The 16,192-nt window shown below is 39.5% G+C and overlaps 1 protein-coding gene across 3 annotated transcripts in view; it reads right to left on the minus strand.

Annotated features, from left to right (window-relative positions):
* C6 (complement C6) overlaps positions 1 to 16,192 on the minus strand; it is a 59,096-nt gene that overhangs the window by 41,028 nt on the left and 1,876 nt on the right. For all 3 annotated transcript variants that reach the window (XM_044387056.3, XM_044387057.3, XM_026506886.4), the window contains 4 exons: positions 13,118 to 13,280; positions 11,482 to 11,638; positions 9,852 to 9,996; positions 5,352 to 5,499 (listed from right to left, as the gene is read on the minus strand). In XM_044387056.3, the coding sequence (XP_044242991.1) occupies positions 5,352 to 5,499; positions 9,852 to 9,996; positions 11,482 to 11,638; positions 13,118 to 13,280 (613 nt within the window). The remainder of the gene's footprint in view (positions 1 to 5,351; positions 5,500 to 9,851; positions 9,997 to 11,481; positions 11,639 to 13,117; positions 13,281 to 16,192) is intronic.

A 16,192-nucleotide genomic window follows, 5' to 3' on the forward strand; every position in this document is an offset into this window, starting at 1 on the left:
AGATGTAGAGCAATCTTTAAAATTTACCATACTTATATGAAAGAAATTCCTTTCTTAGACATTTTTGACTCATGACAAATGACTTGAAGAAAAGCCCATTTTGGGGCGCCTGGGTGGCACAGCGGTTGGGCTTCTGCCTTCGGCTCAGGGCGTGATCCCGGCGATCTGGGATCGAGCCCCACATCAGGCTCTTCTGGTATGAGCCTGCTTCTTCCTCTCCCACTCCCCCTGCTTGTGTTCCCTCTCTCACTGGCTGTCTCTATCTCTGTCAAATAAATAAAAAAAAAATCTTAAAAAAAAAAAAAAAAAAAAAAAAGAAAAGCCCATTTTTTTTCTAGTTTATGGTGAAGCAGTCGGAAAGGGCTGGAAGCCAAAACTCACCCCCTCTGGCTCTGTTAGATTCTCTGTATTCCACTCACTTAATTGTTCTGGGCTTTCAATATAAAATAAATTTTAGGTTTATTTTTATTTCATGACTTACCACACCAGTGCAAACTTTGGAAGCAGATTATAAAATAAATTACTACATAATTAATGCCATTCCGGGCTCACTTTCTTCAGTGTGATACAGTAAAGGAATTTTTACAGAGAGCTAATAATTAAATAGTAATAGCAGTATTTTAATAAAATTGTAGTATTATTGTTTTTATTAGTAACTGTAATAATATTTAAATTTATTTAATAAATGCTTACATACTACTTACTATGTGTGTATTTTTATACATATATTTACTATATGTATATTTACATACATTATATATATAATATACATTCATATTTACACATATACATATACATGTATACATATACCTATATCAAACTCTGTTTGATCTATATTTAATTATTATTATATTTATTTAATATTTATGATAACCATGTGATGTAGATATAGATACAATTATTTTACCTATTTTGCAAATGAGGAAACTGAAGGACATTAGCTTAGCACAAGTCAAATATTTAAGAAATTATGGAAATTAAGAAACTGTTTTGTGATAGATGAAAAACTTTTCCAAGACGCTGCAGTAGATTTCTAAATTCTTATAGATATTAATATGTATTCTGTGAAAAAAGGTTTTGTGAAAAGTTTGTTAATGCTGGCTTACATATGATAAGACAATAGAAGATATATATAATGGTCTGTGCTCCGCAGCTCCTGGCACAGAACTCCTAAAACCCTTGTAGGTTCCTAAGAGATAAGCACTAAGAACATCTTTTTGTTCTAATATTTGGTCTTTGACGCTAGTTTCTGACACAAAGCTCCTAAATCCCTTGGAATTTCCTGGGTGATAGGAGGGTCTTGTTCAAATGAGGTGACTCTTGGTAGGCTCCTGCGTGGGGGGCTGGTCACCAAAAAGACCAACCCATCTTTAGAAGCTTGGAATATTCAGCCTTATCTCCCATCTCCAGAGAGGGGAAAGGGGCTGGGAATGGAGTCAATGATCAATCATGCCTACATGATGGAGCCTCCATAAAAATCCCACAACTATGGGGTTCAGATTGCTTCTGAGTTGGTAAACACACAGAAGTGCTGGGAAAATGGTGTGCCTGGGGGTGGGTGTGGAAGCACCATGCCCCTTCCCACACACCTTGCTTTACTTATCTGTCCCAAATGGAGGTTCATCTGTATTCTTTTTTATATCGTTTTATAAGAAACTGGTAAACATTGTTTAAAAAAAGAAAGAAAGAACAAAATGGAGTCACTTGGGCTAAGCTTCATGTCAGCAAACCAAGCCTTAATGCTTCACCTAATTGCAGTTCTTAACTTTCTCTCCCAAGAATGTGACCTTTAACCAGCAATGTGGAATTACCCGGTCAGCACTAGTGAGGTAATCTGCCCGATCAACCCCTGCCTTTCCTCAAAGGAATGTGACCTTGCCTGAAATAATCCACTCTTTGTAGAAAATTCCTTGCTCTGCTTCCTTCTGCCCATAAAAGTCTTCAGTTTTGTATAGCTCCTCGGAGCTCTTTTCTATCTGCTAGATGGGATGCTGCCTGATTCACGAATCATTGAATAAAGCCAATTAGATCTTCACTTACTCAGTTGAATTTTGTTTTTTAACAACAGTAAGTAAATTGTTTTACTGAGTTCTGTGAGCCATTCTAGCAAATAAAGCAAAAAGGAGGGGGTCCTGAAAACCTCCTTGGTGGACTTGTGATTAGCATTGGAGGGGGGCTGGTCTTGTAGAACTGAGCCCTTAACCTGTGGCATCTGACACTACCTTTAGGTGGATAGTGTCAGAATTGAGTTAAACTGTAGGACACCCAGTTGGTGTCACAGAGATTGACTTGGGGAAAGGCCCAGACTTCTGGTGTCAGAGTATTGTGAGAAGGGTGCTTGTGCGTGAGGAAAAGAGGTACACAGGGGAACTGGTATGGGAACTTACCTCAATAAAGCTGTTTAAAAAAAAGGCCCAATTCTTGTGGGTTTTGTAAGGTACATCTCATACTCAAATAGCCGCAAGTACAATTTGAGGTTTCTTCTCATCCATTCTTGAATTTGTATCAAGGGATATTTGAGGGAGAAAGTATGAGGAGTTGGTCTGGAAAAAGTGTTCCCAACTACTTATGGGAACATGACAAACACCGGTGTTTTAAGACTCATTCATTTTTGTTTTCCAAGTGGAGAGGGATCTATGAGGTAAAAGAACTGTTGACCTCACACTGTTTAATACAATGTACTTACGAGTTTGTCACAAACAAGAAAGCGCTTGAGAAAAATGGCTCCCAGGTCACGAGGAATGGGTGAAGGCAGCAGAGAGCCCGCAGATAGTTTTTGGGAAGCAGCTCTACCAGGGCATGGCTGCGGAGTCTTTCAAGAGTTAGGTCGACTATGTTGCAGTTTTCAGCTTTATTCTTTTTCCTCCCCTCTGTGGTGTTTAAGTTGATTTTAAACATTTTGGTCTTTCAAATACATCATGGTCTTTCATATTTTAAGTGTTTAAAGTGTTTTTAAATGTAATTTGGCTTAATGTATCATATTTTATGACTTATAAAATTTCGTTAAAAATCACACGCACATACACAAATCTGCATGTGTGTGCCTGTATGTATACGTGTGTGTATAAATTTGTAGCTTGGTTGAGCCTGAGAAAAAACAAAAGGCATGCTATTACTGCCTGATCCTTGCTTTAGGTTTAAGACCTGGTGACTGATGCTGGCCATGTAGGGATGCTGGTATGTCTTGTTAAATTCTTTCTTGGAGAGATGCTGATGAAAAAGAGGGACAGCTACCCAGGAGGCTACCTTTTTTGGGTAGAAATGTACTAGAGAAGGGGCAGAGATTCTAAGGCCAGCAGATTAGAAAGAGATTCCAGTAAGCAGCTCTTAAAATTCTCGGTCCCTGGAGAGGCGAGGAGAGGACTGGGTGTCCCTGAGCCAGCAGGTTTTGCTCATTTCCGAGAAACCTTGGGATAACAGCTCTGGTTGGCAGAAGGCCACATGGTCTTTCTGCCAAAGTACACATAGCATGTGGTCCTCCCCCTCTGCAACTCTAGAGTCTAGACCAACCGAGCAAGAGGTGAGTTTGTAATGTCACCCTTCACCAATCAGAACGTTAGGACGTGTGATTATCAGTGGGAATTCTGGGGTGAGTTTTTCTTCCAGGGAAACCATTTCCGTACACTGATAAGAAGATGTTGTTGAAACACTCTCATTGAAATCAACTCTAACTAGGAATTTTTAGGACATAACTTCAAACAGTGTGTAGTCATCCAATGCACAGATGAGGAAATTGTAGCCCAGAAATATTCGATAACTTAGTTATGATGTAGTGAGTTTATCAGAACTAGTTCTAGAACCTGGCTCCCCTACTTCCAGACTAGTAGCTGCTCTATTTTACTGCTGTCCTTGAGTTTAGTTCAATAGCTTCTGGTTTTCATTCTAATCTCAAATGAGGTTGTATTTGCAATGCTGCTGTTCATCTTTGGTGCCTCAAGGTTTCATATTATGCAAGTCTGGCAGCATAAGTGAAGACTTAGAAAGAGAGTCCGATACAAAGCAATAAAAGCCTATAGCAAAACTATTTGCTTTCTGGCCAAAAATTGATGGGAGAATTCTTGATCATGGGAACAAGAGAGTACAGGAGATTACCTTTACTGATTTTTCTCATGCTTCCAACTAAAGCTTAGTTCTGTTTTCATTGACTTCTCTTTTTATTTCCAAAAGTTTTCAAAGACTTTGGCTCAGTCCAATGAATTTAGAATCCCTTGCCAAACCTCCAATGTCCTCATGACCCAAAACAGGAATGTCAGAATTTCTGAGCACTATTTAAAGCCTGGAAGGAGGTTTGCATGGTCTGCTGATGTTCCTTCCAGTATATTCTCATTTCTACGGTGGATATTGTCCTAAACCAGAATGTAATGGTAGAAATGACCTGCGTTTTGAAATCTAGATTTGAATTCTGGTTTTACCATTTACTAGTTGGTAGGCATGTTATTTAACCTTTCTGCGTCTAAGTTTCCTGGTTTGTAAGTTGAGCAAATAGACCAGATGGTAATGCAGGTTTGATTCCTGCTTTTAAACTGTCCTGACCTACCCATGCATCACATGGCCCGTGTGAGAGAGAAGGTTTGAATGCCTTTGTCAGGTTCGCTTCACTTCTTACCCTCTTACTTTTCTTGCTATTGTTTTTCGAATCACCTTCGGTTTTTATGTTTGCCTCGCCCCTCTGTTCTGGCTTGGTCTCCCATATTGACTCTGGGGTTGCCTCTCCTGCTTGCAGACTGGTTTTCCTTCCTCAGTGTGTTGAGTTTCACTATAGTCACAAGCCTACTTTTCTGATACCCTGTTTCTCCACTATCAGTGGGAGTTCGGGGCTGAAGTTTTCTTCCAGGGAAAGGAAAAGAAGGAAACCATTTCTATACATCGATAAGATGATATTGAAGCACTTTCACAGAAATCAACTCTAATTAGGAATTCTTAGGACAGAACTTCAAATCGGTTTGCAGTCATCCAACATACAGATGAAGAAACTGTGCATTTCTGATTGGTTACTCACCCATTCAAGACCCAGCCCCAGGAACCCACCCTTGCACTGGTTTGCCTGATTCACTCCCGAGCTGTCAGAAGGACAGATGAGAATGGAAACAAACCACGTTTATGAACCGCCCCTAGCACTGCCTGGTACAGACTAAGGGTGAAAAGGCCAAGTTCTTTTACTCCCCGGGAGTGAGGCTCATGGCTACACACTGCGTGAGCCGGGCAGCCACGTGCGGGGGACTGGGCTGCGGGAGTCACAAGAGGTTAATGAGGAATGTGGACAATCATGTGTCTCGTGGCTTCACAGCTGCTTCCCCTCATTCCTCCTGAGATGACTTTACTCCCACAAACGATGAAAAGACATTACTTACCCAGCGCCCATCAGCTGTACGCTGGGGATGGGAAGGTGCTGCTTCTTTCCTGGGCACACGGCTTTCGTTCTTCCGCAGTTCCTTTCATCCGAATTGTCCCCACAGTCGTTTTCTCCATTGCATTCTAACTTGCTGGCAATGCAGCGGCCTGGTCAAGAAAAGCAACGGACATTAACGACACATGATTATTTGAGAAGATAGTTATTGATTTGAAACGAGCGAGTGCTTTAAATTTCAAGGGAGAGGGGTGAGGGAAAGTTTTCATTATTTTTGATACAGATTTAGGAAACAGGGAAATGGATGCCAAACCAATATTTTCCCCTATTTTTGTAGGATTACAAGAGTCACTGTAGAATTATTTAGTCACCATTGGGCCAATTGTCTTAAATAGGAGAGGTAATTCTAGAATCCCTTCCCATTACAGTGAGCTTGCTGCAGAAATCATGTTCTGTAGGAAAAAATCAACAGTAGGTTCAGACTTTTGTTTTGATTCAGAACAACAAACTCAAGATCATTGTTTTAATTTTAAAAAGAAGAACTATAATTTAATATACACATACATACACTCACACAGATACACATGATACTATCTATTGCATCTCTAAAATTTTCTATTAAGAAGCCAGACACCTAGGAGTCATGCTATGCGATTTTTTAAATCTTATGTTCAAGAACATAAATTTATTATATCTAATTGTTTTTTGAACAAGTTAAAAAGACAATTTTTTTTTAACTACTAGGCACTATAGTGTTAGGTAGCAGGTTAAGTGAGTGAATTTGCAAAATAGCACCAACCCCATTTACTTAGATAGTTCCTATTTGTAAATTTGCTGAATTTCATAAGGATCCTTAGAATCAATGGATATCGATATATTACAGAAATTGAAATGGCTTATGGACAATGACAGCTCCTCTCCTGTCCCTCGGCCTCCCGTCTATAATCAGAGATGCTGGCATTGTACAATTACGTACAGGTCTCGCTGACAAGGAGATTGAATTAAATGTGTTACTCAAGATTATCTGGTTCAGTACTTTAACTTGTGATCAGCATCTCACTGCAGCTGTGCATAACTATTTTGACTAACCAAAATGCTTGGGAAAATTAGGTATTCTGCTGAATTAAGTTTTTTTTTTTATTAATAGAAAGTTTCCTAGAAAGCAGTTAGTTTCAACTCTTTGGGTAAATAATCTTCAATAAGAAAGTAGAGAAAAATGAAAGTAATTGAGGCTCCTTCTTTGATTATTCAAAATTTTGTATTGTATCTGGACCATGATTATAAAGTGTTATAGTTATGAGCACCATAATCAAACAAGACTGAATATATTGAGGAAATTGGATGTCTGTGAGTCCAAAGATATAACCTGAAAGATGCTCTGTTTTTAAAATAGCACATCTCTAGTGTTTCATTTGTTTGCTTTTTTCAGGGCAGAAAAGAATGTGTAATTTAGTTTGAAATACAGATGCTTTTTCCAAAGGAAAAAAAAAGAACAAATATTACATTTTAAAAAAGTTTTGAAACTCACACTTATAAATTTCAGCAAATCTAAGTTTTGATATGGTTACACTAAAAAAAAAAAAAAGGAAATCCCATTTTATCAGGCAGAGGTAGGGATGTACGTGCCAGGTATAGTTCTCATTAGCCTGGCTTTGTGAGCAAGGTACCAGATATGTTTGGATATAAGAAATTCTATGCATTTGGTACTTCTGGGGATATTGAAGAGGACCTATTAGCAAGGGTAGGGAAGAAAGCAAGGACGTCTTTTGAGTGATGTTTAGAAATGGGTGGCAGGAGTGATATAGGTCTGAGAGGACACAGCTGAGAATGGTTCCAGGCCACAGAAACTCAATGGAATAGGAATCACAAGGGGAGAGATATTGTAAGCTGTAAATATATTCCATACCAAAGAAGGAACCAGAAGGGTAAGGGCAGTTTGGATAGTGCAGGATTTACAGAAGTCACCGTGTTTTAGCCAATGCATGAATCTAGATTTTTATATCTGGAGCTATGTATCATTAAGAAATTGTACCTGTTTTTCCCATTTACTTGAACTAATTTGTGTTACTGCAATGGTATGGTATCTTTATAACGAGCTACAAATTCTCTACTCTTTATGCTTAAAGTTAGGACTTTGAGAAAGGAGTTGGCATAGTGCATGTGGGGATTATTAGCCTCATGGGTAATTCTCAAAGATTCATGTATGCATTAAAATCATATATTTAGTCTTGGGGGACTAGAACAGCAATCATGAGGGAGGAAAGGGAAAAGAGAAACTCTCTTTAGGATAAATGGTTCTTTGCTAATTGAAGGCCAAACATCCTTATGGAATCAAATAATGGTCTATCCAACCTTTAATTCCTTTTGAGAGTGGCATTAATGGGTGATTTTAGAAGAACAAAGTAGTATACAATCTTCAGTGGCATATTTAACAATCAATAGGTCATGTCACCATCCGATCAAAATGGATGCCAACCACATCTTTGCCAGGGATCAGCCACTTAGAGGCTGGATCATGGGAAGATCTAGGGATTCCTGGTGAAGGGAACTGGACAGCAGAGCAAGGGTCACTAAGAGAGCTCAGGGTAGCAGGTGCTTACCAAACATTGCATATACATATCAATAGTCAGATGGCTTGTTTTTTTCCCATCACTTGCAGCATATATATATATATATATACATATATATTTTTTTAAGATTTTATTTATTTATTTATTTATTTATTTATTTATTTATTTGACAGAGATAGAGACAGCCAGCGAGAGAGGGAACACAAGCAGGGGGAGTGGGAGAGGAAGAAGCAGGCTCATAGCGGAAGAGCCTGATGTGGGGCTCGATCCCACGACGCCGGGATCACGCCCTGAGCCAAAGGCAGACGCTTAACCGCTATGCCACCCAGGTGCCCCATGCAGCAGATATATTTTATCACTTTCTGATGAACTAGAGATCACCTGTCCTTACGCCACTAGCTTTCCTGAAATCGCTCATTATGAATGGGTGGGCCATGGATGTATCTGAAGCCTTCTCAAACTTGTGAATATTTTTGGCCAAACAAAACCCTTCTGTAGTAAATTTCATAGATTTAACATCCATTGTATAAAGGGTTTTTTTCTCATAATTGGTTCCAAAACTATTCTTCGAGCTTCAAATAGTTGCCCCTCAATTCTAAACCTCTATCTTAATATTCTGGATTTAACGCCTGCATCTGTATTCTACTCAGGCATTGCCAGCAAGATTGTTTTCGTATTCCCTCTTCTGTCAACTTGTGACATGACCTTATGCACGTAGCCATGAAGTGCATCTCCCTATCCATGTGCCACCTTCATATCCCAGGTGTGGGGGCCACAGAGAGAAAATCCTGATGCCAGCATTCTTGTCCCACTTTCAGAAAAGGTCGGCAAAGCTGAAGGCAGGAAACAAGGAGCAAGAGGAGAGAAGCATTAGACCTAAAGTCTGGGGTCAATTTTATATGGAATTTGAAATCTGCTATTTAGCTATAAATACTTTACTTTTCATTGTATTCCAGAGTACGAAAAATGATATGGATTTTATTAATCTGAATTCCAATTTTAACATCAAATTGACTATTTAGAGAAGAGGTCAGTGAACTATGGCTGAAGGCAGGAAGCAGGGCCCAAACTCACCTGCTGCCTGTCTTTGTAAGTAGAATTTGGTTGGAACACAGCCTCGCCCGCGTGTTTACATACTGTCTATGGCAGCTTTGAGGCTACAGTGCCGGGGCTGAGCAGCTGCGACAAAGAACGTATGGCCAAAAAGCCTAAAATATTTACTGTCTGGATCTTCACTGAAAAAGTTTGCAGACGTCAGATATAGAGAGTTCAAAAGGATGGTGTTGAAGAGCTATTAATTAGCAAGAGACTACATATGATTAAGTAGTATATTCAAGTATATTCATTCATAATCTAATGAAACTTAAATAACTGAATGAGTAATGGACTTGAAGGGAGCGTCGCCACTGTTTAAAGCATTTTCAATCTTTCCTTTGGAATTACCTTTGGAACCATTCAACGGACCACCCAAGAAACTCCGTCACATTATCCTAGTATCCCCCTGACATAATACCTTAATATTAATATTCTTATCTTAATAAACTGTACTGAAGATCTTCTAAATCTGTCATTCATTTTCAGCTGCTGGTTCTGATTGTGGATTTGTACTTATTAATAGCTGATGTTTAAGAGTATCTGCCTTCTCTTCCTTTTCCTCCTGCTTTCTCTTCATCCTTCTTTATCACAGCGTAGGGACCTGGGCACCTGTACTTCAAGAGCAAATGGATCAGGTGCACGGGCAAGATGATTATAGCTTGAAAGCTATAATTTCATACATGAATGGCTTGGCAGTTGGTACCATAACACCCTTGTCTCCCCATACTTAACATATAGTGGGACTTCTCAGTCATGGCTTTTACTGGTAGTCAACTGGAATAACTCTATTTAGTCCAGTCATTCTTAGTGGAGACTGAACATCTTCTGGTGTACGTTACCACTGTCACAGCGGAACTTATTCTTGCAGTCAACCTCTTCTATTTTGCAGAGCTTAGATGGAATGCATGGTCGAAAGGTCACCAGGGGCTCAGTACACGGTTGTCCTCCAAACTGACTGGGCCTCAAGATGGATCTAACCTTAAACTGAAAGGAAAGGAGAGAAAAGTGAGGAACTCGGAGGCAGGGTCAAAGCCAAAATGTATCTAAGAAAACTGGGCTTTTCAATCACCGGAGTGATTCTTCCTCCAGTGATGTTTCCTAAATTAACTAATGAGTTTTCCAATTCCATTATTGTGTGTCCTTAGAAAAGTCAGCACCTCTCTGGGCCTCAGTTTTCCAAACTGTAAAATGAGAAGGCAGGACAATAGATTTCTAAGACTTCTAACTCTGAAACCATATGAAAATAAATCAAATGCACAAATATTTACTGAGTATCATGCATGCAGCAAATATTCCAGGCAGTAACAATAGCACTTGTAAGATTTATTTATTTATTTTAGAGAGAGAGAGAGAGAGAGAGAGAAAGAGAGAGCACAAGTGTAAAGAGCCGAGGGAGAGGGAGAGAGAATTTCAAGCAGACTTTGTGAGCACAGAGCCTGACCCACGACCCTGAGATCATGACTTGAGCTGAACCCAAGAGTCAGAGACTTAACTGACTGCGTCACCCAGGCACCCCACACTAGCACTTCCGTATCTCAAAGGTAGTGTGAAGTGATCAATTTGAAAGGATTCGGGGGTGCTTCTGCATGAGGAAGTCAGCATGGAAAATAAGGTTGACACATTCTCCACATTTTAAAGGATTTTAAATGGTGAACAGTAAAACAGGGAGTCAGGGAAGAATAGGAATAGGATAGGATCAAAAAGTACTGACTTTGAAGTCAGGAAAATCCAAGTTCAAAATATAGCGCCTCTATTCATCAGAGGTATATTCTTGGGAAAATTACTTACTCCCCAGGAAGCTATAACTTCCTCATCTGTAAACAGGGTAGGAAAACACACTCTGATGTGAAGTTTGAATAAGATGATATAAGTAAAGGGGCTAGAACAGTTTCCCTCAGAGAGGGGGTAGTCCATAATGAGTTCCTTTCTGTTTCCCCCTCATGTGTGAACGCTCGGCGCTGCTGTGACTGGGGTTTATGTGGGCCGATGCCCTTACAGGAATGAGCTGAGGTGGGTAAATACTACAGCTTGGAACAATAAACAAATCGAGGGACTTTCCTGTGGGGAGAGGGAACATAGAGGCAGGGCCAAGAGTCAGTCTTTTGATTAATGTCCCTCCTTTCTGATTTTAAACCTTGGACTGAAATCCCCATTTTCTAGCATCTGCTTTTACTTTCTGAGCTCTCAGAGGGAACAGGCAGTGGAATTCGGAGCTCAGTAAGTACAATGCCAATATTGGGGCAGAATTTCCTTTTGGTGCTCATATGATAGTAAAACATGTAAATGAGTCTTCCCCCTGCCCCCGCAAAAAAAAAAAAAAAAAAAAAAAGGATTGCTAAATGGAATTTACCCTCAGTGGAAGCTTGGATGGATTGTTTTTAGAAATTGAAGAAATTGAGCATTTCTGCTAGGTTTTCCAAGTCTTTCATTGTGATTCAGATTTCCTGAAGATGCCTATGGGTCACCCACCTGTTTTTCAACACAAGGGTCACAGTCTGACCATGGTCCATAATCTCCCAGGAGGCAGTTGATGGGACAATGTTGCCAGTTACATTCTCTGGTCTCCGGCTTGGTGCAAAGCTGGTCACAAAAGTTATCCAGATAGTACTGATCAACTACTATTTTTCTGTAATAGTGAGGAGAAAGCTGCTTAGAACAAATATATTCACTGTGGTTCCAGCCCCATAAGAAAAATATCATTGAACATTAACCACAACGAATAAAAGGAAAGAAGGTTTTCATGGAAAATCAGGCAGGCTGGCGTCTGTGCAGTTCTTACTGCTTAATGGAACTCGGGACTGGATTCATCATTTGTGGGGCCCAGGGCAAAATGAAAATGAGGGGCCTCTTGTTAAAAAATTATTAAGAATTTTAAGACACTAATGGCAGAGCATTAAGCCAAGCATGGAAGCCTTCTCAGTGTGACCCTGTGTGACTGCATAGGTCACACATCCATGAAGCCGGCCCTCAGGGAATTCCTGGAAGGGACTGGATGGAAAAGAAAAGAAAAAAGAAAGTTCCTGCAAATTCCTTAAAATATGACAACACAGTTTGATAAGTATCATGAACGAGACAGAGCGGAGTGCTGTGGGGCCAAAGAGTCAAAGGGAAAATAATAGAAGAGATACATCTTGAAAAATTCATGTAACTCCCTCAGGCATCAAAAGGAAGGGCATGTGGAAGGAAAGGCATTTGTCAAGATCAGACGCGGAGGAGCAGGACATGTCCCTGGTGGAGCTTGTGGGATGGGCCTGGGCAGGCCTGGCTGAGACGAGCCAGATAGATTGCTGTGCTTTATTTGGTAGGCAGTGGAGAGCTACAGAGGGATTTTTGAGTGAAGGAGTCTTAAAAGTCTTGACATAGTTGGTGGATGGTTTATTGAGGAAGTCAGTTGTTGACCTGAATGAGACTCACACTGTGCATGTAAAAATAGTTTTCTAAAATAGGTCTCTAAAAAGCTATAATAATTAAAACACATTAAATATATGACTTTCTTCCCAAGTTATGTGAGCATCTCCATGGAACAGAAACATCCAGCAGATTTAAAGAAACTGGGGGGGATAAATAATCTGAATCGGTGAGAAGACTGAATTATTGAATGTTATCAAGTAAACAGTTTTTTTGCCTTCTCATACTTGCCAACAATCAAGCTAATAGCTAATAGTGCTGCTCAATTGAGGTCCTGTTAGACTCAGTTTAATGAGTAGAAAATTCTCTATAATTAACTCACTAACTGTAGGCAAGCAGAGTTATACACTGATTGAAAAAAGACTTGAGTAGTGATTCTTAGTAAGTTGAATAGTCAACAGAAAATATTGCACATATTCTTAATTAAATTTCTTTGAAGCTCCTTGATTTTATGGAGAGAACAAATGTAGACTGCGTTTCAACCTTACGTGGAAAAGACCTCAAATTCCATCCAAATCAAATTCTATGACTTTTTCTTACTTTGAGACACACACACACACACACACACACACACACACACACTTTCTCCCCTGCCCCCCCGCCCCGCCCCACTGCTTAGTGTGGCATTTTTGATACTGCTAAGTCAGTCGGTGAGGTTTCCCATGGCACAAAGACAATCTCCATAGCTCATACCCACCTCTGTCTGCTCTGGGTTCCAGAATTGCAACTCTTTGAGCAGCTGGACCACTGACCCCACGGGTAATGATCACAGAAACAGGGTTGGCACTTGTCAATCAGAGCACTCAGCAGGATAAAATACAAGATGGAGTGTCTGGCCATGCCTTGAAAGCCTCTAAGCCCTGAAGAGGAATGATATAATACATATCAAACCCTTGTTGGGAGTAAAACTTTACAAGTCATTCTCAGTTACAAAATCAGATACGACGTTAGGGAACATTTGCATCTCCCTGACTTCCTTAAGGCTAGTTAATATCTATAAATTCACATACTCATGACTACAAATCCTACTTTTAAATTTTTTAGAGTGGATATTCCCAGAGTTACAGCTCCCAGTTCTAGTAAGTTTCTCTGGACCATTGGTGATAGGCTATAAGACAAAGTACCGTAGTGTACATTCGTAGCACATTTCATTCCAAAATGGAAATTCTTATATAATCTTATACTTTTCTTTTTTTTCTAAAAAAAAAAAAAAAAGCTCTCTTATTTGAGAGAGCCAGCGAGCTTGCAAGTCAGGGGGGAGGAGCACAGAGGGAGGGAGAGGGACAAGCAGACTCCACAGCGAGCATGGAGCCCATCACCAGAATCCACGTGAGGCTCCATGTGGGGCTGGATCTCATGACCTAAGATCATGACCTGAGCCAAAATCAAGAGTTAGATGCTCAACCGACTGAGCCACCCAGACGCTCTAATCTTCCACTTTTCAAAACAACTGCTCGTTTTGTGTGGGCAATAACTTCAATTACATTGCAGTTTTTCATACTTTTCAGGGATTGGGGCTGGAGAAGGAGTTTGGAGCATTTTTCTGGAAGCTGTATTCAGTTTCCTGGTATCTTAGAAACTGCTAAAGAGAAAGTTCAGTGCCCAGCTATCTCTGCTTATGGAGTCATAGAAGTTAGAGCTGAAATGAACCTTTGAAATCTCCAGGTTAAAGCCCCTCATTTTATGGATGATGAAACCGGGCCTTAAGGAGAGGCAATAACGTTGAGACTGCATGACAACTAGGCGCCCAGGCGTCGTCATTCTTGGATGAGGTGTGACCCTTCACTGCATTTCTGATCACACTAATGATTGTGTCACTGGAGCATCTAGATGCCTTGACCTCCACCACGCAGGCCCCAGGAGGGTTTTTCCAGATGTAGCTGACTGCCAGAGAAAACTCTGCCCAGCGGTTCCCCTCTGTGCGCCTTGGAGCCTTGAGGATCTGTGAGCTACTGAAAGGAATTTGCAAGACCACCTCTGCCCCCAGTGTTGCTATTTTGGTCTTTATAGCTTAACAAAATGTGCGACATGATTAAATACACGGAGAAAATGCTGCTGTAATTAATAGAGTAACTTTCATTTAAAGACATTCACTTAATATCTTCTTTTTTTTTTTTTAAAGATTTATTTATTTATTTTAGAGTGGCAGGGAGGAGCTGAGGGAGAGGGACAAGCAGACACGGGGCTCAATCTCACGACCCCGAGATCATGACCTGAGCTGAAACCAAGAGTTGGACGCTTAACTGACTGAGCTGCCCAGAAGGCCCACCATTCACTTGATAATCTGTCTCAGTTTCATTATCTATAAAACAGCAACAACACTCTACCTTCTTCATAAGACTTTTGTTAGGATTCAGTAAGAAAGTCCATGCAAAGTGCTTGGAACAATCCTTGGCATGGAATCATCACTCAATAAAAATTGGTTTTTCAAGTTAGTAATAACATTTAAGAGTGTTACAAATTTAAGTGTAGCTGTTGCTCACGCATTTTCCAAAATTAGGGACTCCTCAGTTGAAGCAAGGATCATGTGAGGCCAAAGTTATGTTTTGATACTAAATAAGGCTATTCACATTCAAAACGGTTTAGAAATATGGCTTTAGTTACTTTTCATCTTACAAATAAAATCAGATCTCTGACCATTTTATTTGAAATTGTAATTTCCCACCAGTGTTTCTTATCCCCTTCACTGCTTTATTTTTCTTCATTATATATCCCCTCTTGATATACAACTTGTTACTGAAGTGCAAATAAATATCTCCTCTTCCCTCTTTCCTTCTTCATTAGAATGTAAACACGGTGGTGCTTGATCTCTTTTGTCTGTTTTATTCATTTCAGCATTTAGAAGAATGAGAGCCAGAATAGCATATAATGAATAAATATTTTTGAATTGAGTCTAGGAAATAGTTTAGAAATGAGTTTTTATGAAATATGAATATCATAACGTGAGTCTATAATTACAGCCACTTTTGTAAAACTATCTTGAAATTTCCGCCAAATTAAAGGTATTTCATAGACTTTAGAAATGAACTTGTCTGTTCGATTGTCTTCCATTGTTTTAGCAAGACCGGTGGTTTGTAGCATAAGTGCTTTATCTCAGCTTTGTTGGAATAGTTGATTGAAATAAAAAATATTTTTCTACACCTTTTGAGATTCAGATTTCTTTTTAAAACACCTGTCATTTAGTTAGTCCTCCTCTTATTTCTTTGATAACATTTATTAAGTTCTAAACTGTATCAAGATGTATGAAGAAGAAAATTAAGATGGTTTATAATTTCATCAACCAGAAAATTCCTGCTGACATTCAAAAACAGCAAAAATAACACATGCCTATATTTGAAAATTTTAAACAGAACAGAAAGAAAGATATAAGGCTGGAGTTCGCTTCTACCTGTAGCTGGAAACTCTTCCCACACATAGTCACATAATCAGCGGGATACACTTTGAAGATCTTTCTACATTGATACACTTTGAAGATCTTTCGTCATTCTTTTAATGGCTGCACATTTTTATACCCTCTGGATGTATTACACTGGATTTAACTATTATCCTAATTTTAAACATTTAGTGTGCACACACACTGCAATAAACATCTTTGAATTGTATCTTCATATACTTTCGTTGTATATCCATGGGATCAGTGGTGTGTTCCTAGCAGTAGATGGCTTAGCCAAATGATATGAAATTTAAAATATTAATAGGTATTGCCAAATTGCCCTACTGAAATATGGCTCCCTCAAATGTTCCAGAGGGCAAGTTTCTGATTATATTTTAA

The sequence above is a fragment of the Ursus arctos genome, unplaced genomic scaffold, assembly GCF_023065955.2.
Source record: "Ursus arctos isolate Adak ecotype North America unplaced genomic scaffold, UrsArc2.0 scaffold_15, whole genome shotgun sequence".
NCBI lineage: Eukaryota > Metazoa > Chordata > Mammalia > Carnivora > Ursidae > Ursus > Ursus arctos.